Source organism: Staurois parvus, unplaced genomic scaffold (genome assembly GCF_062004578.1).
Source record: "Staurois parvus isolate SC_StPar_1 unplaced genomic scaffold, SC_StPar_1.0 ptg000029l, whole genome shotgun sequence".
Lineage (NCBI taxonomy): Eukaryota > Metazoa > Chordata > Amphibia > Anura > Ranidae > Staurois > Staurois parvus.
Genome location: NW_028317825.1, coordinates 4,254,751 through 4,281,713, shown reverse-complemented (window position 1 = coordinate 4,281,713; position 26,963 = coordinate 4,254,751). Strand labels below are relative to the sequence as shown.

At 41.3% G+C, this 26,963-nt stretch overlaps 1 protein-coding gene across 3 annotated transcripts in view; it reads right to left on the bottom strand.

The window, feature by feature from the left end:
* Positions 1 to 4,248: 4,248 nt before the first annotated feature.
* STX1A (syntaxin 1A) overlaps positions 4,249 to 26,963 on the bottom strand; it is a 206,861-nt gene continuing 184,146 nt past the window's right edge. The window contains exons 7-11 of one of the 3 annotated variants that reach the window (XM_089657314.1): positions 23,082 to 23,155; positions 21,071 to 21,208; positions 20,832 to 20,924; positions 15,294 to 15,347; positions 14,668 to 14,778 (exon numbers count right to left, since the gene is read on the bottom strand). In XM_089657314.1, the coding sequence (XP_089513440.1) occupies positions 15,315 to 15,347; positions 20,832 to 20,924; positions 21,071 to 21,208; positions 23,082 to 23,155 (338 nt within the window). In that variant the 3' untranslated portion in view covers positions 14,668 to 14,778; positions 15,294 to 15,314. Of the gene's footprint in view, positions 5,390 to 14,667; positions 14,779 to 15,293; positions 15,348 to 20,831; positions 20,925 to 21,070; positions 21,209 to 23,081; positions 23,156 to 26,963 lie in introns of those variants that run through there. The other 2 variants (XM_089657306.1, XM_089657322.1) reach the window with 2 other exon arrangements.

The following is a 26,963-nucleotide window of genomic DNA, read 5'->3' as shown; positions in this document are numbered from 1 at the left end:
GGACTGCTGATTTATCGATGTTTGATTACATTTCAGTGGATCTATAATTGGTGTACCATGAAACAAGCATATATTGGTAGTATATTATTAGTATACAAACCTTGGAAGGCGTACCAGATATTCCAAGTTTTACATTCTGTATGTGCAGTGCCTTCAGTTAGATTATATTGAGATCAGTTTGTGCTTTGCCACACATTCACATCAGTTTGTATGGTGGAATAAATGCAAACACAACACAAGCACCTGTACAGTGTATTAGTCTATGATGTTGAAGTTTGGGTATGGCAATTTTTCCATAGTTACATTGGTCTAGCTTGGACTAATGTAAATAGGTATGTGCCATACCTGTGGGATACCCTAGAAGCTGGAAACCACTGTATTAGGCACCACTACTAAAGCCATCTCCACTAGTTTATGGTGCCGAGCAGCTGCTTTGCTGTGTTGTGAACTCTGGAAGTGGTTCGTCCTGCATGCGCACCATTCAGGGAACATTTTGCAATTTCTTAAAAGTGTTACTAAACCCACAACAGCAAAATCAGTCTGTATATGCAGTAACTGTTATACTCGCTGTGGAGCCCAATGGGTTAATCTTCTGCATTGTGTAAAAAGGCCCTTTGATTCTTCTCTGTTCCTCCCCTTTTTCAAGCGACCACCTCTTATCTCCTGATAAGACAGACTGAACTGTGCACATGCTCAGTTTAGTGTGTATTGCTAGAGAGGTTTTTTTTTTTTTCTTCTTGGGAGAGTGCATGTGATCAGCACAGGGCCATTCGGCGCTGTCCAGACAGAGGGTCAAGGGCTTCACATCCTCCTAGAGCAGACAGAAAACTCCTCCTACAAGCTTTAACCAGTGCTCTGCTGAAGTCACAAAACTGCTCTAACTGCTGATGGGAAAAGGTATTTAGCAGTTTATAAAAAACATAGGAGTGCGGCTCTTAAAATAACTATAGCAAATAAGTAGATGGAATAGAAGTCCAATTCATATATGATAAAGACGAAATAAGCCCCTCTTCATTGGGACATCAATAATGTCATAAATACTTCAGTCTGGTCAAGGAGATAAAGGGGATCCACCGTCACCAAAACCCAAAAATTTCTGCCTCTTACCAGACCACAATGACCCCCAAATATGGACGGGTCAAAATGCGCAGTGCGAGTTCCAAAAGTAGGGTGTGGACCTGGACACTTTATGGAACAAAACTGGACCCCAGTTGTGGAAGGATACACACCCGTAAAGCTGATTCCAAAGACAAGCCGTGGTCAGGACACTGATATAACTCCAAACTTCATTAGTAGCTGCCTTTTCTATTGCAGCTCTGACCAAGGTGCCTCGCTTTGACTGCAGCACAGAAAAGGATCAGACCTGTCTATACTTTCTATATTAGAAAACTAGCTAACAGGCAGTTTGTTGGCTGCAGTTAAGACCATTTATGTATTTCAACTCAATTTAGTTTTTTGATTATCTGTTATTTTATTTTTGCCTACACCTCTCATTTCTAATGTAGCAGATATTTGTCTGGTCAGCTTTAAAGAAGTATTAAACTCAAAAGTAAACATTTCTATCCCAAAAATAAAAAAAAATGTTTGCTATAACTGATAATAAAGTGTGATCTGGAGTTTTAATTAGTGCATTTAAATCTGCTAATACATTTAACACTACCTTTCCCCTAGAATGACAATGCTGCTGGTGGCTCTGCCGCCTGTGCCACCTGTGCTCTTTCAGCCAGAGTACTGTCTCACAAATATGGGAGGTGTGACTGGCCATATCACCAGGTGGAAGCAGAGGGGAAAAGTCAAAGGATATAAAACTGATGCAGCCACTCCATCTATTGATTGATAAGCTGCAATATATTACATTTTTTGGTTTTGGGTTTAATACTGCTTTAAGAATCCTGCTTGTAGTGCTGTATTTGGCCATGGGGTGTCACAAGGATGCTCCCAAACTGGTGTAGAAAATATCTGTGTAGGATGAGCTCAGCTTATCTCAGTAGGTGCTGCATACCACAGATATGTGCCCCATGGCTCTCTCTGCAAAGGATATATATGATTCAATGCATATATACATAATGTTTAGTGATTGCATTCCTTTCCTATACCTGCTTTGATCTCCATTGCTGCTTTTTCACTTGAATGCCATACCGTCAAGGCCATCCTTGTTTTATGCATTTTCCTAACATCTCTTTTTTTTTTTTTTTTTTTTTTTTTAAATGCAAGAAGCAGAGACCTCATGTTTGGAACTTCTGGTCCTGGTGTTGATGTATTGGCCATGTACCTGTTTGTGTGTCATCAGGCCAGTGTGCAAGTTAGAACGTGATCAGTATTCACTTGTTTCCCATGGCACTGGTAGCGGCATTTAGCACAGAACAAAAATATACAGTATCTCACCTCTCACATTTTTGTAAATATTTTATTCTATCTTCATGTAACAACACTGAAGAAATGACACTTTGTTACAATGTAAAGTAGTGAGTGTACAGCTTGTATAACAGTGTAAATCTGCTGTCCCCTCAAAATAACTCAACACAGCCATTAATGTCTAAACCGCTGGCAACAAAAGTGAGTACACCCCTAAATGAAAATGTCCAAATTGGGCCCAAAGTGTCAGTATTTTGTGTGGCCACCATTATTTTCCAGCACTGCCTTAACCCTCATGGGCATGGAGTTCACCAGAGCTTCACTGGTTGCCACTGGAGTCCTCTTCCACTCTCCATGACAAAGCTGGTGGATGTTAGAGACCTTGCACTCCTCCACCTTCCGTTTGAGGATGCCCCACAGATGCTCAATAGGGTTTAGGTCTGGAGACATGCTTGGCCAGTCCATCACCTTTACCCTCAGCTTCTTTAGCAAGGCAATGGTCGTCTTGGAGGTGTGTTTGGGGTTGTTATCATGTTGGAATACTGCCCTGCGGCCTAGTCTCTGAAGGGAGGGGATCATGCTCTCCTTCAGTATGTCACGGTACATGTCGGCATTCATGGTTCCCTCAATGAACTGTAGCTCCCCAGTGCCAGCAGCACTCATGCAGCCGCAGACCATGACACTCCCACCACCATGCTTGACTGTAGGCAAGACACACTTGTCTTTGTACTCCTCACCTGGTTGCCGCCACACACGCTTGACACCATCTGAACCAAATAAGTTTATCTTGGTCTAATCAGACAACAGCACATGGTTTCAGTAATCCATGTCCTTAATGTTGAGTTATGAGGGGACAGCAAATGTATACTGTTATACAAGATATACACTCACTACTTTAAATTGCAGAAAAGTGTAATTTCTTCAGTGTTGTCACATGAAAAGATATAAAATATTTACAAAAATGGGAGGGGTGTACTCACTTCTGTGAGATACTGTGTATGTATATATACACGCACATACGGAACAAACAGCAGTATTTGCACAGGGATGTGGAATGTAGCTGGTATGACTGAGAAGGGGCTAAATGTCCCCTTTGCACTGCATTACATTTTATGGACAATGGCTGGTAGTGCCTTGCCCAATGGTGGTATACTCTGTAGAAACCTTCAAGACTTTCTGGCAGAGTAAACAGATTAAAAAAAAATTACAGGGAGATTCAAGAAAAACAAAGACTGCTTTGTAACTGCTAGTAGCAGACTGCCATTTTTGATTTTGCCTTTAGTACCACAAGCTGTTTTTATCACCTTCTCCATGCTCTACTACTCTAACCCTAAGGAAAACTTAGTAGTTCCAGGTATGGGAGTGTTTACAGAGCAAGCAATTAGCAGACCTGATCACAGTTACATGGGGCAGAGAGAACACTGTACGTTTTGATTTTCAGAGAGTTTAAACTTTCACAGGAATTTCATGGCACTTTGGTGGTGGATTGAGATGGAAGGGAAGCATGGGGAGACAAGAAGAGGCTGCTTATGGTGCCTCGTATAATGTCAACCTGTTAAGGGGCCTAGTACGAGCAAAGCATAGGTTAACTTTTAATGTAACAGTGAGATGTGAACTTACTATTATTCACCTTGCTATACTGTCCATTGGCGGATAGGTGCATCACAAGTCTGGCTGGACAGAATCTTTTTGTAGGTTAGTTTACATAAATATATATATATTTAACTGCCTACCTAGAGTTCGCATTTGAAGGTTTCAAAAAGCAGTGGCAGGTATGACAGTTTTATTATATATTACTATGCTTTCCAGGATAAATGAAATCCTTTATTCCAACAAAAAAGCTTTTTGTTATGATCATTTCTAGACAACTGCAACAAAATGCAAAACCTGACATTTTACTGTTCCCAAACTCACATCATTTATTAAATGCCATACAAGGGCTGCAGACAAAATACACCAGGAAGATATAACACCAAATATAAAATCTCTCCTCACAAAGCATGCTGGTGATTAATCCCTTCGGAGCTGGGAAAATCTAGAGATCTTTGCAGCTCTAAAAGGGGTTAACTCCTGACTGGTACAAGCCGTAAGGCACATCAGGGCTTGGTCTACCATCATCAGCTGGAATGATGGTGCTGTCCTGCCCTACTGTGACATCTCCACAGCTTCCAGTACACAGGAGTCTCCTCACACTTTTATTTGTCTGCATAATTGGTCTTGAGAGAGACATACACACAAGTGGACACCTTGCTCACACAATTACAAAAGAGAATGTATGCACATAATACAAAAAAGGGGAAGGTGTGCCCCTCTCCTGGAGAGGAGTTGGTAAAGGGCAAGGATCACACAAAACAGAATCCAACCTTAAAATGTTTAACCAAACACTGAACCCCTGTCATGCAAAGGGGAGGCCAACATGGTCTGTCCCAGCGCGCTGTCCCAAGTTGTTGTTTATTCAGAGGGGGAGGGCTGTGGGGGTTACATCAAAGAAGTGAGAGTTGGCTACGCTTGGCACTTTGGCCCAACACTGGTGTCTAGTTGGATATGGAAGAGACAGATCCTGCTTCAAACCTAAAAGGCATCTGGTGGGCAAGGGGACAGAATATAAAGGCAGCGCAGGAAATCTAACCCTATACTGATCCCTATAAAGCACCAAGCTGGATCCATCGCTGGAGGTCTGTCTTTCTGAAGGGAAGAATAAAGGGGCATCGTTTTGCATCCGATTCCAAGACGGAGGTCTGGCTTTGTTTCTACCCCTTCCTCCCCCTCCCGCACCAAATAGTCTCTCCCTGGGCATGTGCGCTGGGTTATACACAGGGTAGTCATGCAGAGGGGCTCTCCTCTCAGGAAGCGTATTTTCGCTGTCAGTCCCCCACCATCAGGTGCGGCTTGCACGGTTTTCCGCATATTTCCTGCTATGTCCTGAACATGCAAACTGTGGCTGCTGTCACACCTTCTATCCAAAAATCCCACCGAACGTTGAAGCGATGACAATACCAAGCACCACACAGCAGATTATGATCATGATCTTCTTCTGCAGAAGGAAAGAGAAAAATGATCAGCAAATTTTCCTAAAACAGAACTATTCCTAATTTCAATTTTTGTATTGATATATAATATAAATTGCAATTATTTTCTATAGACAGTGAGCATGTTGTTTTCTAGAAATTAAAAAGCCAATGATGAATGATTGATAGATTAGGAGATGCAGACTGTTATAGGGCGCATATTCTGGTGGTATGCTCCCAGACAACTGTGTTGGCAGATCACATAATAAAAGACTGTTCATGCAGGGGATCAGCCAGCTCCATGTCCACTGTTTCCCTGTTGTTGGAGGGGGTATACATTTCATTTATTTGGACACAATGTAATACTCAAAATAACAAAGCAAATTGTTATTTCCAGGACTCTGTTTACAGAGCATTTTGACACCACAGGAAGGTAATACATGCTACTAGGCACGTGCACTAGTTAAAATGAATTAATTGATCAATTAGAGCATTTGTAGCCATATTCAGCACTGTGGTCTTAGTGTCATCTGACACGTGGTGTGGCTGAATGTGGGGCCTTAATTACTAATTTGCCAGTGAACACTGTTCTGTTTGATATGCACCAATGGAAGTAAATGCATACAGGGCTATAAAAACTAGTGTGAAAGGCTTTGCAGTTACCAGGAGTTCATCTCAGGGAGCATCGGATAGTAGAAAACATTGCTCTTGAACGGGCCATACAAAAAAAGTTATTATTAAATCATATGGCAAATTGTGCAATAATTACTCATGTGTATATCATAAATAAATACAATTGGACAATACCAGCTATATCATAAAAGATTGGATGGGCTGGAATGGTTTGTTCAATTATTTTATACTTCTAGAGCATAGATAATTTGGCACTGTGTGGCACTGCCCGATATCCAGCATGAGGAGATCCCTGAGCACTGATCTGGTGAATAGAAGATTGTAAATGCATCTGATTCACCCCAGATAAGATGATTACCATGCAAGTGACCACATTTATGTTAGTATAGCTGCAGAGCTTGGGTAAGTGAGGCTTGTGAAGACAGTGAGGTCTGAGGAACCCCAAACTATGTGGAGACAAGGGGGAGGGGTGTTGAACACCGTGCCAACATAATTTTCTTAAGAATTTGCACGTCGGTATAAAAAATGGTCAGATTTAAATCTTATATCTGTGCTAGGCATTCAAGAGGGTGACACATTGGACACAATCACAGAACAGTTCCAACTGGTCTGAAATGTAGGACATTCTAAAACTTCATTAGCTGGATATGCAAACTTCCGGTGAGCCCCTGTCACAAAATAAACTTGTTTGTAGCTCAAAAAACCACATTTGTGAGCCTGGGGTTTTTTTTTTTAGCCTAAAAAGTGAACTTTCATATAATTCGAACTCTCAACACTAATGCATATTCCAGAACTCCCACTGTAATAGAGGTAGCTTTATTAAAAGCAGTTTGAGAAGTTACCCATCAATTAGCCACCAAACATGGCTATTTTACCAGGTCCAGAAGGCTAACAAGATGTATTTGATCTCCTAAGAGAAACATACATCAAGTCTACATCATTTTTTGTATCTAACAAATTTTAATTTCAATCTGCAAAATATTTGGCTGGCTATCAGATTGTGAAATCTTTTCAATGGAAATATAAATTGACCCAGAATAATTGTCAATAAGGGTGTGTCTGCTGAGGATAAAATACAATTCAGCACACCCCACAGACTCATTAATTTGGTAGCATCAGCCCCGTGACATCTTGATGGGAAATGCTGTACTTAGCTGCTGGAGCTCTTGTTTACTTTAGAATATATCCAGGAGTGTCCAGCAAAGTCCCTCCTTACATCCAGGAGTGCTCAGCAGAATCCACCTTTACATCCAGGAGAGTAAGCAGTGTCGCCCCTTACATTCAGGAGTGCCCAGCAAAGTCCCACCTTACATCCACGTGTGCCCAGATGAGTCTAAGCAGGGTGGAATCTGAGAGGTGGAGCAGGTCTAGATGGAGGAAGTCAGCTCCTCCTTTAAATGCCTAGGGCTTATAATGGGATCCTGGAGGAGGGTCACAGCTGGCTGGCTGACAGTATATGTACCAGTTTAATATTTACAATACACAGACCAGCACATCTAGTGCTAGCCAGCCAGGTTGTTATGAGCCAGATAAAATCTTGCAGCAGGCCAGTTTTGGTCCGAAAGACATTGTTTGGAGGTCCTTGCTCTAACTACACTGCTCAAAGAAAATTAAAGAATCACTTTTTATTCAGAGTATAGCATCAAGTCAATTAAACTCCTGGGATATTGATCTGGTCAGTTAAGTAGCAGAGGGGGTTGTTAATCAGTTTTAGCTGCTTTAGTGTTAATGAAATTAACAACAGGTGCACTAGATGACACCCAAAACAGGAATGGTTTTACAGGTGGTTGCCACTGCAATTGTTTTCGCTACTCATTTTTTCTGACTGTTTTTAACTAGTTTTGCATTTAGCTAGGGTCTGTGTCTACTGGTAGCATGAGGCGATACCTGGACCCTACAGAGGTTGCACAGGCAGTCCAACTCCTCCATGATGGCACATAAATCCGTGCGATTGCCAGAAGGTTTGCCGTGTCTCCCAGCACAGTCTCAAGAGCATGTAGGAGATTCCAGGAGACAGGAACTTACTCTAGGAGACCTGGGCAGGGTCGTAGAAGGTCCTTAACCCATTGGGAGGACCTCCTTTGTGTAAGGAGGAACAGGATGAGCACTGCCAGAGCCCTATAAAATGAGCTCCAGAAGGCCACTGGTGTGAATGTCTCTGACCAAACAATCACAAACAGACTTCATGAGGGTGAGAGCTCGACATCCTCTAGAAAGCTCTGTAATCACTGCCCGGCACCATAGAGCTCGATTGGCATTTGCCATTGAACATCAGAATTAGCAGGTTGGCCACTGGTACCCTGTGCTTTTCACATATGAGAGCAGATTCACTCTAAGCACGTGACAGACGTGAAAGGGTCTGGAGAAGCTGTGGAGAACGTTATGGTGTCTGTAACATCGTTCAGCATGACCGTTTTGGTGGTGGGTCAGTGATGATCTGGGGAGGCATATCCATGGAGGGACGCACAGCCTCTACAGGCTAGACAATGGAACCCTGACTGCCATTAGGTATTGGGATGAAATCCTTGGACCCATTGTCAGAACCTACACTGGTGCAGTGGGTCCTGGGTTCCTCCAGGTGCATGACAATGCCTGGCCTAATGTGGCAAGATATGCAGGCAGTTCCTGGAGGATGAAGGAATTGATACCATTGAATGGCCCCCACGCTCACCTGACCTAAATCCAATAGAATACCTCTAGGATATTATGTTTCGGTCCATCCACGCCGCCAGGTTGCACCTCAGACTGTCCAAGAGCTCAGTGATGCCCTGATCCAGATCTGGGAGGAAACACCCCAGGACACCATCCGTTGTCTTATTTGGAGCATGCCTTGGCGTTGTTAGGCATGCATACAAGCAGGTGGGGGCCATACAAACTGAGTTGCTGTAATGAAATTTCAGAAAAATGGACTAGCCTGCTGCATCATTTTTTCACTTTGATTTTCGGGGTGTCTTTGAATTCAGTCCTCTGTAGGTTGATAATTTTCATTTCCAACAAACGATGGGGAATCCTTACGTTCCTAACACATTACCTAGTCCATATCAGTATAGATATCCAGCATGATATTTTTCCCCATTGGGATCTGATGTATTTTCAAAGTGTAGTATAAACATTGTTTTTTTGGAGGAGCTAACTGTAACATTCCTGTTTGGTTGGGGCAGCAAGTGATACAAACATTTTGTAAAGGTAAGAATTACAACTGCGAATGCAGTAAATGGTGGATGTTCTGCTATGATGTGTTAGGCAGACTATTCAAAATGGATGGGCTGTAACGCAACTCAATGTACGTTAAAAATAGGATTTTTGTACTCACCATAAAATTCTTTACTTGAGAGTCCATTGAGGGACACCCCTCCTACCTCACACATGCTTAACTGTAGCAAGCAGTCCAAAATGAAAACAATAGAATATTCTATTTTTACCTATTTTCTCATTAAACAGCACCTTGTAGAACCCTTTAGCTAAAATTAGCGTTTGCCAAGGCACACACATTGACCTTATAGGACTTAGAAAACAGAAGACATAGTTGCAGCCCTACAGATCTGAGATACAGAGGCTTAATGACAAAAAGTTCAAGAAGCACTCATTACCCAAGTGGAGTAGGCTTTTAAAGGAAAAGAGGGTACTTTATCTTACAGCTAAAATGCCTGCACAATAACCTGTTGAATCCACTTAGAAATAGTGGATCTAAAAGCAGGAGAACCTTTTTTTAAGACATTCTAGAATAACAAACAATGAATTTGTCTAAAATAGGCAGTGATGAAAAGGTAAACTCTGATGGCCCTCACCACATCTAGGCAATGGAGAGAGATCTCCTTGTGGTGAATTGGTGCTAGAAACAAAGAGTGTAACACAATATTCCTATTAGGATGCAAAACAAGGACCATTTGGGTAAAAAGAAGGTCTCTGGTATCAAAACAGCCCTTATGGGTCCCTGGTCTCAAATGGGTCTCCTTACTGGACAATGCTGATAACTCTGTAGCCCTTGTGAATGAAGTGAAGGCCACAATAAAGGCTTCCTTGGGGGGTAGTATCATTCAGGAAATGTCACAAACAGGTTCAAAAGGAGATATTTGTAGCATTGACAATACTAGATTTAAATACCACAGTTGGAGTGGAAGCCCAGCAGGGGGAGCAATGTGTCTAAAACTACAAAATCAGTGAATGCAAGATAAGCAAGATAAGGTTGGAAAATAACAGACAATGCAGTCACCTGACCATTTATGGTGCTAAGGGACAAATGATGTTCTACTCCCAGATGGAGGAAAGAAATGACACAGCCACTGAAAAGGCATGTGGGAAAACATCCAGAGATTCACACCAGTGAAAATAAATATTACAGCAAGAAGACTTATGAGCTCTGAATGAGGTATGCCCTGGTCTCTTGAAACAGTCAGGCGATCAAAGCTAGTGACTAAGAAGCAGGGTGGAAGATCAGTCCTTAAGCGAATAGATCTTGCTGGTATGGTAAAGGCCATGGATTGCCAGCAGGTGGATAAACGAGGTTGGCGTACCACATTCTCTAAGGCCAATCTAGAGTTTTGAGAATGACTGAAATGCCCTCTGCTTCAATCCTTCAAAGTAGACCAGGGCACCTTCTGCCATCTGCTGTTGACAAATCTGTTCAGTTTCATGTTGACCGGAGAAGCTAGCAGATCCATATACATAATTTTCCAATGCAGACATATGTTCGGCAGTATCACCTGATGGAGACACTATCTGCTAAGAAATCCACCCATCAGTTTTTCACTCTGGGAATGTGCACTGCAAAGATCGCCAAAATATGAAACTCTATCTTGGACAGAATACACTCTACCTCTGTCGATCCCACAACACTTCTGGTGTCCCTGATTACTGATGTATGCCACAGCAGTGGCAATGTCTGATTTAATCCTGACTGGATGACTGGCCAAAAGGAAGGTCCATTAAAGTAACAACAGATATCCCTGAACAAAGATATGGTCCTGAAAGTTGCCCAAATCCACAAAAATGAAAGCTGTTGTGACAATCTTCTGGAGTGAAATTGAGCATATGGGACTGCTTTGGAGGTGGAAACCATAAACCCCTGAATCCGCATGCAACTCTGCAGGTAAGGCTTGTGATTAAAGTTGCCATGATTCTGCAGTTTCATAAACTTCTCCTGGGGCAGAAAGACCTTGGTCTGAAAGTTATCCAGAAGGCCCAAGCAGTTCAAGTGATGTGACGGAATCAGAAATGACTGCTCAAAGTTCATGCTCGATCCCCAGGCAATAATTGACCAAATAAATTTAATTCATTGAGGATGTACAATGGTATTTTACAATTGGCTTTAAATCCAAAGTGAGACGAATGCCTCATTTGGCTTTTGGAATCGTAAACGTTTGAAAAAAACCTTGAAATCTTTTGGCTGGAGGAATGAGAACAATAACCACTCAGGTCAACAATCCCTGAATGGCTGGATATAAATCTGAAGCTGAAGAAGCAATGTGAAAAATTGAGGTGGGGAATAGAGGCAAAACTATTTTGTAAACCTTGGATAATACCAGAACTCAAGGAGGGGGAATAAGACCTGAAGTAATAACTACAGGAAAAAAGGAAGGGGGGGGAATCAGAAATGGCAGCTGATGCAGGCTGTTCCTCCAGGAATTTTTAAGATGTGCTGAAGGCACAATATTTTCGTGTGCCAAATTCAACTTTGCAAATTAGGTCCTGATTTGAGGATTTGCCCACAGCTGCAGGGCAATGCCTTTTTGTTTTGTGCTAGTCATGTTGATTATGGCCAAAAATCTCCCTAGAACAGTCACGAATCTGAGTGGTGTACCAGGGGATAATTCAGCAGCAATGGCTCTGTGACCACTTATCACTATTGGCAGAATCTAGGAAGAGTAGAGGTGTGTCCATGTGCCAAAAACCTGTGCAAGGTGCGTAGAAGGCTGTTAGAAACGTGAACTGCCTCAGTGAGTCTTTACAGCATTGCAAATTGTGGGAAGGATGCAGCCACTGTGTGCGTGCACTACACAAAGGCGGGAAGTTTAAAAGGCAGTTCGGACATAACAGTACCCAATCGCCAGAGTCAAAAAACAAGTACACTGCCCAGATCCAATAAAATGGAGGGTAGTCCCATGAAGCAATGCCCAGCTTGCTCATCTGTAATATCTGTATATAATATATCTGTAATATATTAAAAGAGATGTACACAGCAGAAAAGAAAAATCTCCATTCCCCTTCTCAGTGCCCCGGAAAAATGTTGCTGCTGCATCCAACCACACATAAGGTATCCACAAGGTACATTAAAGGAAAGAATCGTTAACACAGCATAGCCCCCTATACTCCAAAAACTAGTCTCCAGAAACGGTGACAGGCAGTTGAAAAACTGCCATAGTTTGGGTCCTGATAATTATGTAAGGAATCCCCAGTTGGACTGGTCTGATATGAAGCAGAAACCTGTCAAACTAGACTAGATGGGTTGTCACTATCGACAGAGGACCACTGAAGAGAGAATACTTAATGAACTGGGGAAACCTGAGTTTGTTGGGCTATCAGGAGAGACTCCTACGGATTTCCAGTGTGTGGTCTACATCTACCAGAAGCAGAAAAGAATTTACAGTTCATGTCAAAAAGATTACGTTTTCTATGTGCATAGCCTCCTGTAGGTTGCTGTATAACCCTAGATTGCTTAATTATCCTCAAGCTGTGTCCCTCAGCAGACGATAGAAAAAATGAAACAGGCTGCATTCCTACACAGTGCAGCATGCCACACAGGACACTATGTGGACAACTACAAAACAAACATATCAAAGTGAGCACAATGGCTGTAGACAGGAGGTACCATATACTGTACTGCAGCACCATAAAATTCAACTAGTGTCCACACATTCAGGCAACGTTTTGGTCAAATATTTCAAGACACTAAAGGGTGTTGTTATTAAGATGCAAATGAAGCAACTGGACATGGTATGATCTCAGTTTAGTGGCAGCTGGATACAACTGTGCCTGACTACTGTACTGCGATGACACAATTGTTGGTATTGATGAATTCCTAGTATTCTGCATTGCTAAACTAGCAGGGCCTTCATAAAATCTCTGTTAATCCCTTGTTTGTGTGGGTGTTCTCCAGTTTTCTCTGTCATTCCAAAAACATTGAAAAAAAACAAAACGATTAGTAGCTGTGTAGATCTTTTTCATGTTTTTCTTGCTTCTTGCTGGTGTCTTCAAAAACATGAGGGAAGGGGGGATGAGGGGATAACTGAAATCTTTAAATACACTCTAGACTGTGAATTAGGTTATGGAGGGCAGCATTTTTTGTATGAGGCAAAGATTAAGAACACATGGACACGACCTCAAACTTGCAAGAGGAAAGCTCACAGATGACCTTAGAGAGTATTTTTTACTGAAAGACTTCCAGCAGAGGTAGCGAGTCCGTCAACAGTAAGTGAAGGTTCACATCATAGAAATGCAGTTAAATGCACTTCTGCATGTGCGTTTGTGATGCATTCTGCTGCATTTTCACCTTTTTTTTACTTCACCTTAAATAAGGACATGTGTGTTCTGGTGTGCTTTTACCGCATTCCAATACAGTTCAATGCAGAGAAATTGCAGCATGTTCTACTCTTTTTCCATGGAACTTGAAAACACTGGAACTGACTGCACTGGTGTGAACTATGCCATTGAAAACCATATAACCTACTATTCATGCATCTCTGATGTAGAAAAAAAATGCACTGGACTGCATGTGGTATGAACTGGCCCTTAAAGGTGACTAAAAACTCCTCCCTTTCAGTAGGGCTGCACCTGCACTGGGGTCAACTACTAAAGAATGCTAAGGGGACTGTGAAAAGAGACACACACACACACACTCTCTCTCTCTCTCTCTCTCTCAAAAGTTTGCATACTGAAATCATGAAATTTTGGCATTGATATTGAAAAATATGATTGCTCAAGCCAAAAAATTGTCTTTTATTTAAAAATAGTGATTGTATGAAGCTATTTATTATCACATAGTTGTTTGGCTCCTTTTTAAATAATAACAGAAATCACCCAAATGGCCCGGATCAAAAGTTTACATACCCTGGAATGTTTGGCCTTGGTACAGACACACAAGGTGACACACACAGGTTAAAATGACAATTAAAGGTTAATCTTCCACATCTGTGACCTTTTAAATTGCAATTAGTGTCTATGTATAAATAGTCTATGAGTATGTTAGCTCCTACATGGATGCACTGAGCAGGCTAGATACTGAGTCATGGAGAATAGAAAAGAACTGTCAAAAGACCTGTGTAACAAGGTAATGCTTTAAGTCTGAGCTTGTCAGCACTTGGGCATGCCTACTCCTGCCCATTACTTTCTAGATTGACCGTATTGTCTCTATTACTATATCCCTGTCAGCTGCAGTGTCTGGGATGTGGAGCATGTGAGACACAAATGAAAGATTTGGCTCTGTCAGCGAAGGTGAAGGATGGAGGTTTATGTATCACATGGTAACAGGATTTGATACTTGTTAGACTGTCGTACAAGGAGCCTTTAGTTGGACTTTAGGATACTGAGCTCCATTTGAGCGGGGACTGAAGTGAATGGTGGAAATGTACTCTATACAGTACACTGTAATATGTATAATGTAATGGAAGGTAATAACTGATTTTTGCACATCATTTTTGAACAGGTTCATATATGTGTAGTACTGGCTACTCACCCTCCGGGCTTTACTCTGGTACTTGACAGCCTTTTTGGTGTCGGAGACAGCTCTTTCCACATAATCCACAGCATGTTCCACATTATACTCTATGCGATCAATCATCTCTCCCTGATGGTGTGCAGAAATAGGAGGGGGGAGGGGAAAAACAGAAGAGGCCGAAAAGAAGGAGCCAGAGATATTCGGAAGACATCAAGAGAAAGTAACACAGAGAAGAGAAGTTGGAGAAATACAAAAAGCGACATACGAGATAAAAGACACATGCAAGTGAACACAAGCGCATACATGGCGCACAGTAAACATGCAGCATTGGTAAGTGCATAAATGTATTGTGGAATGGATAGAAGAAATGGTTTACAAAGAGAGTGGAAGAAAAGAGTAGAAAGAACCAAGAATACCAAGTGAAGTAGAAATTGGACAGCGGAGCGACAAGAGATGAATGAGACAGAAGAGATGGAAGATAGGATAAGAAGTTACAAAGCAGACGAGTTCAGAGTGATTCATAGACAGGAGTAGAACAGCGCAGTATAGAGACAGGAAGAACAAGTGAGGGATAACAGAAGAGGGCCAGAAAAAGAAAGATACTTAATATCATTGTTGTTTAATTGCAATCCTTAGCATGTTACCTGGTCTTCTGTGGGTGACTTTCAGCCCCACTTGCTGTTCCGATCAGCTTTAACCTGCAAAAGAACAAACAAATTGGGGAGTTCTATGAATCATTTCAACAGTATGCACCAGAAGACAGGATGACCACTAGACAAGTCAGCTAGAGAACTGAACACAGCCGCAACTCAGCTAGAGAAGAGAACACAGTCGCAACTCAGCTAGAGAAGAGAACACAACCGCAACTCAGCTAGAGAAGAGAACACAGCCGCAACTCAGCTAGAGAAGAGAACACAGCCGCAACTCAGCTAGAGAAGAGAACACAACCGCAACTCAGCTAGAGAAGAGAACACAACCGCAACTCAGCTAGAGAAGAAAACACAACCGCAACTCAGCTAGAGAAGAAAACACAACCGCAACTCAGCTAGAGAAGAAAACACAACCGCAACTCAGCTAGAGAAGAGAACACAGCCGCAACTCAGCTAGAGAAGAGAACACAGCCGCAACTCAGCTAGAGAAGAGAACACAGCCGCAACTCAGCTAGAGAAGAGAACACAGTCGCAACTCAGCTAGAGAAGAGAACACAGCCGCAACTCAGCTAGAGAAGAGAACACAGCCGCAACTCAGCTAGAGAAGAGAACACAGCCGCAACTCAGCTAGAGAAGAGAACACAGCCGCAACTCAGCTAGAGAAGAGAACACAGCCGCAACTCAACTAGAGAAAAGAACACAGTCACAACTCAGCTAGAGAAAACACAGCCGCAACTCAGCTAGAGAAGAGAACACAGCCACAACTCAGCTAGAGAAGAGAACACAGCCACAACTCAGCTAGAGAAGAGAACACAACCGCAACTCAGCTAGAGAAGAGAACACAGCCACAACTCAGCTAGAGAAGAGAACACAGCCGCAACTCAGCTAGAGAAGAGAACACAGCCACAACTCAGCTAGAGAAGAGAACACAGCCGCAACTCAGCTAGAGAAGAGAACACAGCCGCAACTCAGCTAGAGAAAACACAGCCGCAACTCAGCTAGAGAAGAGAACACAGCCACAACTCAGCTAGAGAAGAGAACACAGCCACAACTCAGCTAGAGTAGAGAACACAGCCGCAACTCAGCTAGAGAAGAGAACACAACCGCAACTCAGCTAGAGAAGAGAACACAGCCACAATTCAGCTAGAGAAGAGAACACAGCCACACTCAGCTAGAGAAGAGAACACAGCCACACTCAGCTAGAGAAGAGAACACAGCCACACTCAGCTAGAAAAGAGAACACAGCCGCAACTCAGCTAGAGAAAACACAGCTGCAACTCAGCTAGAGAAAACACAGCTGCAACTCAGCTAGAGAAGAGAACACAGCCACAACTCAGCTAGAGAAGAGAACACAGCCGCAACTCAGCTAGAGAAGAGAACACAGCCGCAACTCAGCAGGAACACATAGCTATCTCATGAAGATTATGGTTGCTTCTGCAGGTGCTGAATAGCACTACAAGGGTAGTCTTGAAGACTTTATAGAGGAGACTTGGGCAAACAGCGCTTTCTTGCTACTCAGAGATTATACAACTTGTTGACAACCATCTTATTAGCAGCACAGTGATTTCAAGGTTTTGAAAATGAATGGACTCCCAATAACAGGCTCAGTTCTCACAAGAAAGATTAAAATAATCCATGCAGTTTAGACTTAAAATGACCACACAGATTAAAATCTAATTATATTGCGGGGTGTGCCTAAAAAATCCATTCAGTTTGCATCCAGTCAGTGAGGCCCTTAAACTACGTAATTGTTGACCTAAATAAGACTGGATAATCAGGGTGTAGCATATTAGTCAGCTTTATTCTATCTAGATTATCGGAATTTGACTGTTACCTTTAAAACCTTATCATGAGATCAATACTATCAATTTTATTTTTGGCTTTGCTTGCACTATTATTGAATAAGCACATAAGAGACTTTAACTGGTATCATGGCATTTAGAATACTGAAAAGGACTTATCAGAAAAGAATCCAGAAAGCCTGACATGCTAATGCAGGGTTGCTCAACCTGGGTTCCTTCAGAGGTTGCTAGGGGTTCCTTGAGCAATTTCTGCCTCTTGGATAAGTTCCCACTGACACATTGATCTTTTTAGCCATCTATAAGAGGGTAATTCTTCCCAATGACCACAAGTGTAAGGAACGTTCTTCCCACCGACCATCACACTAATGTATCATTAGTTGTAGATATAGTAATTGTTTGCAGGGGTTCCCTGAGACCAGAGAGGTATTTCAAGGGTTCCTCTCTGTTGAAAATGTTGAGAAAGGCTGTCTAATGTATGTGGTGCTGCAAAGCAATTAATCAAATTTAATCTGCACTTGAAAAAAAAATTATTCTTATTTGAGCTAGCAGTGGTTATTCAAATATAAAAACTTTTTATGAAATGCGAAAATGTTTCACCACTCAACCAAGCAGTTTCTTTAGTTTTAAATAAGTGTTGGGAACATACTCCAGCACGGGTACCTCAGTAAAGAAATCTTACAGAAGAAACTATCATCTGTAATTCAGTTCCATTCTTTTGCCTCCAGCTGACCCAGAGCAGCTGGCTTCATGGCAAAGGTAAGCAAATATACATATTTATAGGTATATATATAGGTCCATATATATGTTGGGACACAGGCACAATTTTAGGTTTTTCAGATATTTACCAAAACATATTCAAGCTATAGTTATGTAATGGATATGGACTGAAAGTGCACACTCTCAGGTTTAATTTGAGGGTATGTACATCCAAATTGGAGGAAGGGTTTAGGAATTACAGCTCTTAAGAGCAGCCACCCCCCCTTTTTCAAAGGACCAAAAGTAATTGGACAATTGAATCAAAAGCTGTTTCATGGCCAGGTGTGGGCTACTCCTTCGTTATTTCTTTGTCAATTTAGCAGGTAAAAGGTCTGGAGTTGATTCTAAGTTTGGTATTTGCATTTGGAATCTATTGCTGTGAACCTACATCATATGTTCAAAGGAGCCGTCCATGCAAGTGAAACAGGCCATTGTAAGGCTTCAAAAACTAAACAAATCCATCAGAGAGATAGCAGCAACATTAGGAGTGGCCAAATAATCAGTTTGGTACATTCTGAGGAAAGAAGAACGCACTGGTGAGCTCAGCAATATAAAAAGGCATGGACGGCCACGGAAGACAAGTGGTGGATGATCACAGGATCCTCTCTATGGTAAATAAAAACCCATTCACAGCATCCAGACAAGTTAAGGACACTCTCCAGGAGGTGGACGAATCACTGTCACAGTCTACAATCAAGAGAAGACTTCACAAGAGCAAATACAGAGGGTTCACCACAAGGCGCAAACCATTCATAAGCCTGAAGAATAGAAAAGCCAGATTAGGCTTTTCTAAAAAACATCTAAAAAGGCCAGACCAGTTCTGGCAAAGCATTCTTTAGACGGATGAAACTAAGATTAATATGTACCAGAATGACAGGAATAAAAAAGTGTGGAGAAGGCTTGGAACAGCTCATGATCCAAAGCACACAATGTCATCTGTAAAACATGGTGGAGGCAGTGTGATGACATGGGCATGCATGGCTTCCAGTGGCACTGGGTCATTGGTGTTTATTGATGATGTGACAGAAGACAGAAGCAGCCGGATGAATTTTGCAGTGTACAGAGATATACTGTCAGCCCAGATTCAGCAAAGTTGATTGGATGGCGCTTCACAGTACAGATGGACAATGATCCAATACACACTGCAAAAGCAACCCAGGAGCTTTTGAAGGAAAAAAAGTGGAATATTCTGCAATGGCCAAGTCAATTACCTGATCTCAACCCAATTGAGCATGCATATCACTTGCTGAAGGCAAAACTAAAGGCAGAAAGACCCACAAACAAAGAGCAACTGAAGACCGCTGCAGTAGGGGCCTGACAAAGCATCACAAAGGAGGAAACCAAGTCTTTGGTAATGTCCATGGGTTCCAGACTTCAGGCAATCATTGCCAATAAAGGATTCTCAAGAAAATATTACAAATGAACATTTTATTTATGATTATATTCATTTATCCAATTACTTTTGGTCCTTTGAAAAAGGGGGGATAGCTCTGTAATTCCTAAACCCTTCCTCCAGTTTGGATGTACATACCCTCAAATTAAACCTGAAAGTGTGCACTTTCAGCCCATATCCATTATATAACTAGAGCTTGAATATGTTTTGCTAAATATCTGGAAGAAAACTAAAATTGTGCCTGTGTCCAAATACATATGGACCAAACTGTATTGGCCTAAAAATGTGTCCAGCAGTGGTCATTTAAGTCTTATAGGGTTTCTGATCATTCATCAGTCCTTTTTTCTGCATATTTTGAGCAGTCAGCAAGGTATGATCTTTCTTGACAATCAAACTGATAATACATATTAAATGAAACCGTGCTTATGGTGACCAACAAAAAGTATGACAATATTGAAAATCTGCTAACACAATATGTGACATCCCATATTAAAACACTGAATAAAAAAGTGTAGTGCTAATCAAATTTTAGAGATATGAAAGTAAAACCCAAAAAGGTGCAAAATTAGTGCAAACCTCCAATAATTTAAATAGATAAACATACAGAGAATATCCATATCAATGTGTTTAAATAACATGTGTGTATATTTTGTAAAAGTCTACCACGTTGAAATGTGAAACACTGACACCAGATTCATCCACTGTGCTCTGCATTTCACCTCCATAGTGAACAGTATAAAGGCTTAACAGAATGCCACGACCCCCTACATTAGAGTGGTCAACAAACACTTTATGTCATAAAAGACTCCACAGCTTTTATCCTTTTAAATCTGCGACAGGTCACATCCAGCTTGGTAAGTATATGACATTAAATAGAAAAGAAAGGGCACCCAATAGTGTAAATCTGCAGGTATATTTTATTAAAAAATGAATTATAAACACTCAGATAAAACCACAGTAGCAGCACTTTACAGAAAATCATACCTTAGGGACACGGTGATGCACTTCCGATTTACATGATGACATCATGGCGTACCACTCCACCCTACATGTTCCATCACAACTGACGTCATCAGGAGTTAAAAAAAACAAGCTATGGAGTATTTTATGACATCAAGCATGTCCTGGCCACTCTAATGCAGGGCGTTCTGGCTTTCTGGTAGGCCTTTATACTGTTCACTGTGGTGATGTGGAAATGAAATCAAGAGCACAGTGAAAGATCCTAGTGTCACAGCACAGTGTTTCACATATGAACATGGTGGACTTTTATATGAACTTACACCATATATTATTTAAAAGCATTGATGTGGTTTTTTACTTTACGTTTATATGTTTTCATTATTGGAGGTTTGCACTGATTTTGCACCTTTTTGGTATTTGCTTCATATCTCTAGAGCTTGAATAGCGGTACACTTGTTTTCTTATATTTAAGATTTTGAAAAACTGCGCAAAAAATAAGCTGGATTAGAGCTGAAGGATAGAGTTGAATGTGAGAAAGACAGTGTACTGAAAGTCACGTGATCACAAAGTATGGTAAACATCAACAGAACACATCACAACAGGTAAGCAGTTAGTACTTACCAGCTGAGCGCTCATCCCATATGCAGCATGGGAAGTAAAGACAGGAGTGGGGGTGAGAAACCCATTGCCCAAGTACAGTGTTGACCAGAGCACCTCCATTTTTAAGTGTAAAAGCAGTAAATTAATTATTAATCCTACTATTTTACAGTAAAAGTAAAAACAAGGAATTTAATTATCATACCAGTAATATACAGAAGTACATTTACCCCGATGGAAGCAAAGAGTGACCACGAACGTACCTGGCTCTCCACAAGCATCGCCATATCCATGAACATGTCATGGAGTTCCCGGATGCTGTTCTCCAATTTAATAATCTCACTGTGTCGAGTCTCAATTTCATTCAGAGCTTGTTTAGTAATGTTCGAGTCCATGATGATCTGCAAGAAATCCGGAAACTAGATTAATTGAGTGCAAATAGGGTATTTGGTATAGCTTCATGGCCAACTTTCTTGATATGAAGGCCTCAAGTGCAGCCCATCAACATCACCAAAGGGCTGCACATTAAGTGAATACTCAGTCTCAGAGACAGCAGACGCACAACAGGATACTGTCAGAGATTATGGATAGAAGAGATGGTTAGAATTTACGGCCATGATACAAGAGATTGTTAGAGATTACGGCCATGATACAAGAGAATGTTAAAGATTGCGGCCATGATACAGGAGAATGTTAAAGATTGCGGCCATGATACAGGAGATTGTTAAAGATTACGGCCATGATACAAGAGATTGTTAGAGATTAAAGCCATGATACAGGAGATTGTTAAAGATTACGGCCATGATACAGGAGATTGTTAGAGATTATGGCCATGATACAGGAGATGGTCAGAGACTATGGACACAATACAAGAGGTGGTCAGAGACTGTAGACATGGTGCAAGAGACTGTTAGAGCACACAAGCTTCTTACTCATCCTTTTACCTTACTGATGAACTCTCTTCTATTGAAAAGAGCAGATTATCAACAGTTTCCAATTATGTAAAACCCACAATGCACACAGTAACCAGAAACTAAATATTTTCTTTGTCTATAACTGACAAGATGCAGATTGCCACTGCAGTTAATACTTTAAAATGCTGGGAGATGAAATCTAATTTGGGCATTTCATTGCTCTTTGCTACATAGTAAAGTCCAACACCAGGCACCAGAATTTTCATACTTATACTGTGATAAAACTATACATCACATTCTACGAATAGGCGGTGGAGATCTTGTCATTGAACTGCTCTTCCTCCGTCCACAGAAAGTGGTGCATTGTGGGAGAATAGTGACACGAGCAATATGATTGGACAGAAGCGGGCAGGTGAGCGGGACAAATGCGCTTAGTAGCAGTGGCAATTGTTGACTCTCACAGTCCCGGAAGACAGGCTGTTCAGTGGTTTTGAAGGAGGCAGCAAACTGAAGAATTTTAGCTGCTGCAACTGCCTGCAGATAATGGGCTATATACCAGGACACATGATGTAAATGTATGATGCTGTAGCTTCAAAGAAAATAAACTTTGGCTTTAAAGAAAACCAGTACAGAGGGAGTATGCTGACTGTCACTGCTGACCTCTCCTACTATGGCAGCTGACATGTTTCCCTTAATACACATTTTAATATGTGAAGATAATGATCAAGGTTGCTACTGCTGATCTCTCTTTTATATAATACTAATTGGCTGCCATGACTGATCCAATGGATTTAATACTTTCTGAATCACTGACCTTAACAAGTATGCAGATCATGAGTTCTGATAGTGACAGCCAGTTAACTTGCATTTTCAGCAATGGTAGACTCATGTCTCTCAATACTGAGTTCCTTTAATATAAAGTATTTCCCCAGAATCTTGGCCTTTCCCAGAATTCACACTGTGGCACTCACTCGACATAAGTAATCCGGTCATCTCTAATCCTATTCATTATTATGTCTCAGTTTCTGAAGCTTCAGCGGTGGCTAATATGCAAATCTTCTAAATCCAGCAAGCAGAATATGTTGTCTGTTCCTGCTCTGCTTTATCATCGCTGGGAGTCAGTGGGAGTTGTTCTATGTCCTCCTCCACTGTTCAATCATGAAGACTAACTCACAAAGCACAAAAAGGAGAACTCCTACTGCTCTATGGAGGAGACTTTTTATACCCAACATAGACCTGCTTGGGCGTATCATGCTACATACAGGTCTGTTTCTTTAAGTTTTAACATCTTTCCTCACTCTTTGCATGCCAAGCTACCACCACCCTGTACATCACCATTAGTGTTAGCACTATACCATACCCCTGATGAGAAGATGGCGGGGTTTCCACTCTCCAGCATATCCTCCAGCTCCTCACTTGTTGTGGTTCTACCAGCTGTAAAGATAAGAAAGTTTGTATTGTCATATAATACAACCATTGAAAATGATATAATGTGCATATATAATTTTTAAGAACAATGGCAATCATTTGAAAAACACAGATTTTATTTTCATCTTTTATTTAAGACTCATTTTACTTTACTTAAACCAGAAATCCAGAGGAAATGTTTTTTTGGCCCATGCAGTGGGGCTGTGCCAGCACTGCACGGGTCTAATGCTCATTTTGTTCTAGGGGAGAGGACACTGCAGATATAATCACCTGATCCACCGATCCTCCCTGCACAAGACAAGTCCTTTTGGCTCCTGCCCCCCCACGGTCCGGTAAATGGACTGTTCCTGATGTCGGTATACTCAATGGACGCTCCACAGACAGGAACAGTCCACCGCTGGACCGTGGTGGAGCACGTAGGAACAGCGGGTCAAGTGAGTATGAGCTTAGTCCTCACCCCTAGAAAAAACGAGCAGCCAATCCATGCAGTGGGAGCACAGCCACACTGCATGGTTAAAAAAAAAAATCTAACTGGAGTTCTGCTTTAACCTACATAACTTGAACAAGTACTTACAAATGCCTGTGCCTTGATCATTTCATTTGAAATGGTGACATTAAATTACTTTGGATTTGAAGTCTCCTTCAAGAGAAAGGAAATGGGAGGAAAGGGACAGGGTGGGCACGTATATATTCTGGTTTGGAAATCTCACCAACGAATCCCCTTAGAGATTTGAAGGGAAATTCAGCTGATTGCAAAAATAAATAATTAAATAAATACACCCATTTAGCAAAAAGCAGAATTTGCATTTATTATTGTTTTGCATTTTGAACCTCTGTGCCTGGATGATCAGTGCAAATGTCGTCTGTGACATTTGCCGGTTATCGGCAGTACTTTCCTCACGCTGTGACAGTGTGAGGAAAGTGCGCCCAATAACCGGCAACTGTATTTACTTTGTGATCAGCTGTGTCATTGGAAACTGTTGATCACGTGGAAAAAGGCTGCTGTGATTGGCCTGTTACCTAGTCATGTGATCAGCTGTGTCATTCGGCTATAGCGCGGTTGTAAAGTGGTTAAACCAAATGAAAAATCATACAGCTGTGCCCTCTATCCACTTGAGTTCTGGAAGATTTTACCCCATCACGACCAGTCCATTTTTCTGCTATTCGGCACTGTGCTATTTTAACTGTTAATTGTGCGGTCAAGCAACGCTGTACCCACATGAAATTTTTATCATTTTTTTCACACATGTAGAGCTGTCTTTTGGTCATATTAAGTGGGTTTTTAATTTTCTGAGATATAAACGATAAACAACTGAAAATTTAACAAAAACTATAAAACATATTCAATAAAAAAATGTAAAAAAAAAATCTAATTTCTTCATACATTTTGGCCAAAATGTATTCTGCTACAGGTTTTTGATTAAAAAATCCCAATTAGTGTATATTGATTGGTTTGTGTGAAAATTATAGTACCTACAAACTATGGTAATTTATCACCATCTCCAACCAGCTACTTTCTTTCTTTATTTGGTAAACATATTAAGTGTATATTGATTGGGTTGTGTGAAAGTTATAGCGCCTACAAACTATAGTATATATATTGAAATTTATTTGTTTTTATACAACTAATGGAAGCGAACAGCGACTTAAAATGGGACTGTGATAGTGCGGCAGGCAATCTGACACTAACTGATGCTGGGGGGGGGAACTAACTGCCACTGATTTCACCAGTGACATTACTACAGTGATCAGTGATAATACTAAACACTGTCACTGTACTAATGACACTGGCTGGGAAGGGGTAACATCTAGGGCGATCAAGGGGTTAAATGTGTGCCTAACTTTGTGTAACCCTGCTAATCACCAGTGCACACTGAGTATCCTGGAGGCTGTTTTGGATCTGAACGGAGCTAATATCGTCTGGACTTTTGTACTTTGCTGATATCTGGTGGTGGAATTGAAAATTGATCCTCAATTAAAATCCTTTTTCCCTACATTTTCCTTGCTACTTGAATTGCAATATTTAACAGATGGATATATGATGCCCATTATATTTTTCAAGCTTATCCCGTTAAGCTTAGATGGATATTTGATGTCCAATATATTCTTCAATCTTACTTGGACATTATAGGCCAATTAGACCTCTAGACAGAATATACCGGTACTTCCATATTTCTCTGCAATTTCCATAGATGGATGTATGATGTCCATTGTTTCCTCTCTTATGGTTGTGAACGTATAGGTCAAATAGATCTTTGTTAGGTTATACCTATATATCCTTCTAAAGCATTTAACAGATGATATTTGATGCCTATTATATCCTCTACAACTTTTGGACGTGTAGGCCAATTAAGATCTTTTTTAGGTCACTTTCTCCTAGATCTGTGAGCTTTCACATCCAGGACTGCCATGGCGGTAGAAATTTCCTCAAAATCTCCCCTGAAAAAGCCCGTGAGGGCGAAACATGTTGGGAGTAACTACATTTACCTAACCAAGTTTGAATCTCAGTTGGTATTCTTAGAATTTAAATTGTTTTTATGTTTCTGTATTTTTTCCTTTCTTGTGTTTTTTACCAAAATACGAAATAAAAATTATATACCTTTTAATATGTGGTATTCATGTCTATGCACCCTGAAAGTCCCATCTTCTCTACTGAATATTTGTGTAATCTGTGTAAACTGTGCTGCTTTTACTACTAGATCTCTCAGTTTCTCATCCCTGCTTTGTGTTGTTTACCAATACAGAGCTCTGGTTGTGATTGCACACAGCCAATCAGCAGGTCCCGGCTGTGAATCATTGGCTGGGACTTGCTGACAGGCTCTCGCTGTGTGCAGTCACAGCATGTGCCAGGCGGGGGGCACGCATGCACGTGCCCTAAATCCAGAAGTAAGCAGCAACATTCGGGTACCTCGCTTTGTCTACAGTTGCCCGTAGTACATTGTGGGCAGGCAGTTGCCAAGTGGCTATGCAACCCCAACCTGTAAGAAGCAGCAGACTGATGGAGTTATCTCTCTGCTCGCTTTGTTCTCTCCTATCAGCAGGTGCCATGTCAGCATAGTACCTACACTATATTATTTAAATTTTATGGTTGAACTAGATAGACTTTTGTCTTTTTTCAGACAGACTATGTAACTATAATTTATACATGTATACCTAACTGCATGTCTTTCATATGTGCCTGTTCTCAGGTTTAAATTTGTTAATATACAGGCAATAAAAAATTCATACTTTTTCAAAAAAGGTTGCTCCTAGGGCAGGGTATGAAACTGACAAAAGGATCAAATGACTTCAATGGATTATGTTAACTCCACTCATAACCGTGTAGTAATTTATCACCATCTCCAACCAGCTACTTTCTTGCTTTATTTGGCAAACATATTTGAAAAGTCAGATATTTCCAGACCCAATCTAGTGTTAAAGTAGTTCTAAAGGCAGAGGGTTTTTTTACCTTAATGTATCTGCCATCCCTCTCTGCCAATCCCTCCACTGGCTTCCCATTGCCCAACAAATAAAATTCAAAACATTAATAATAACATATAAGCCATTTATAACTCTGCCCCAAATTACATCACCAATCTTGTCTCCAAATATCACCCAAACTGTCCTCTCCGCTCCTCCCACGACCTCCTGCTCTCTAGCTCCCTTGTCTTCTCCTCCCATGCTCATCTCCAGGACTTCTCCAGAGCCTCCCCCATCCTCTGGAACTCTCTACCCCAATCTATCAGATTATCTCCTACTCTGTGTCAGGAATGCACTGGCCAGCAATGGTGGGACTCACCTGCCTTTTGATCTGCAGTACCAGGGCTGGCCAGCG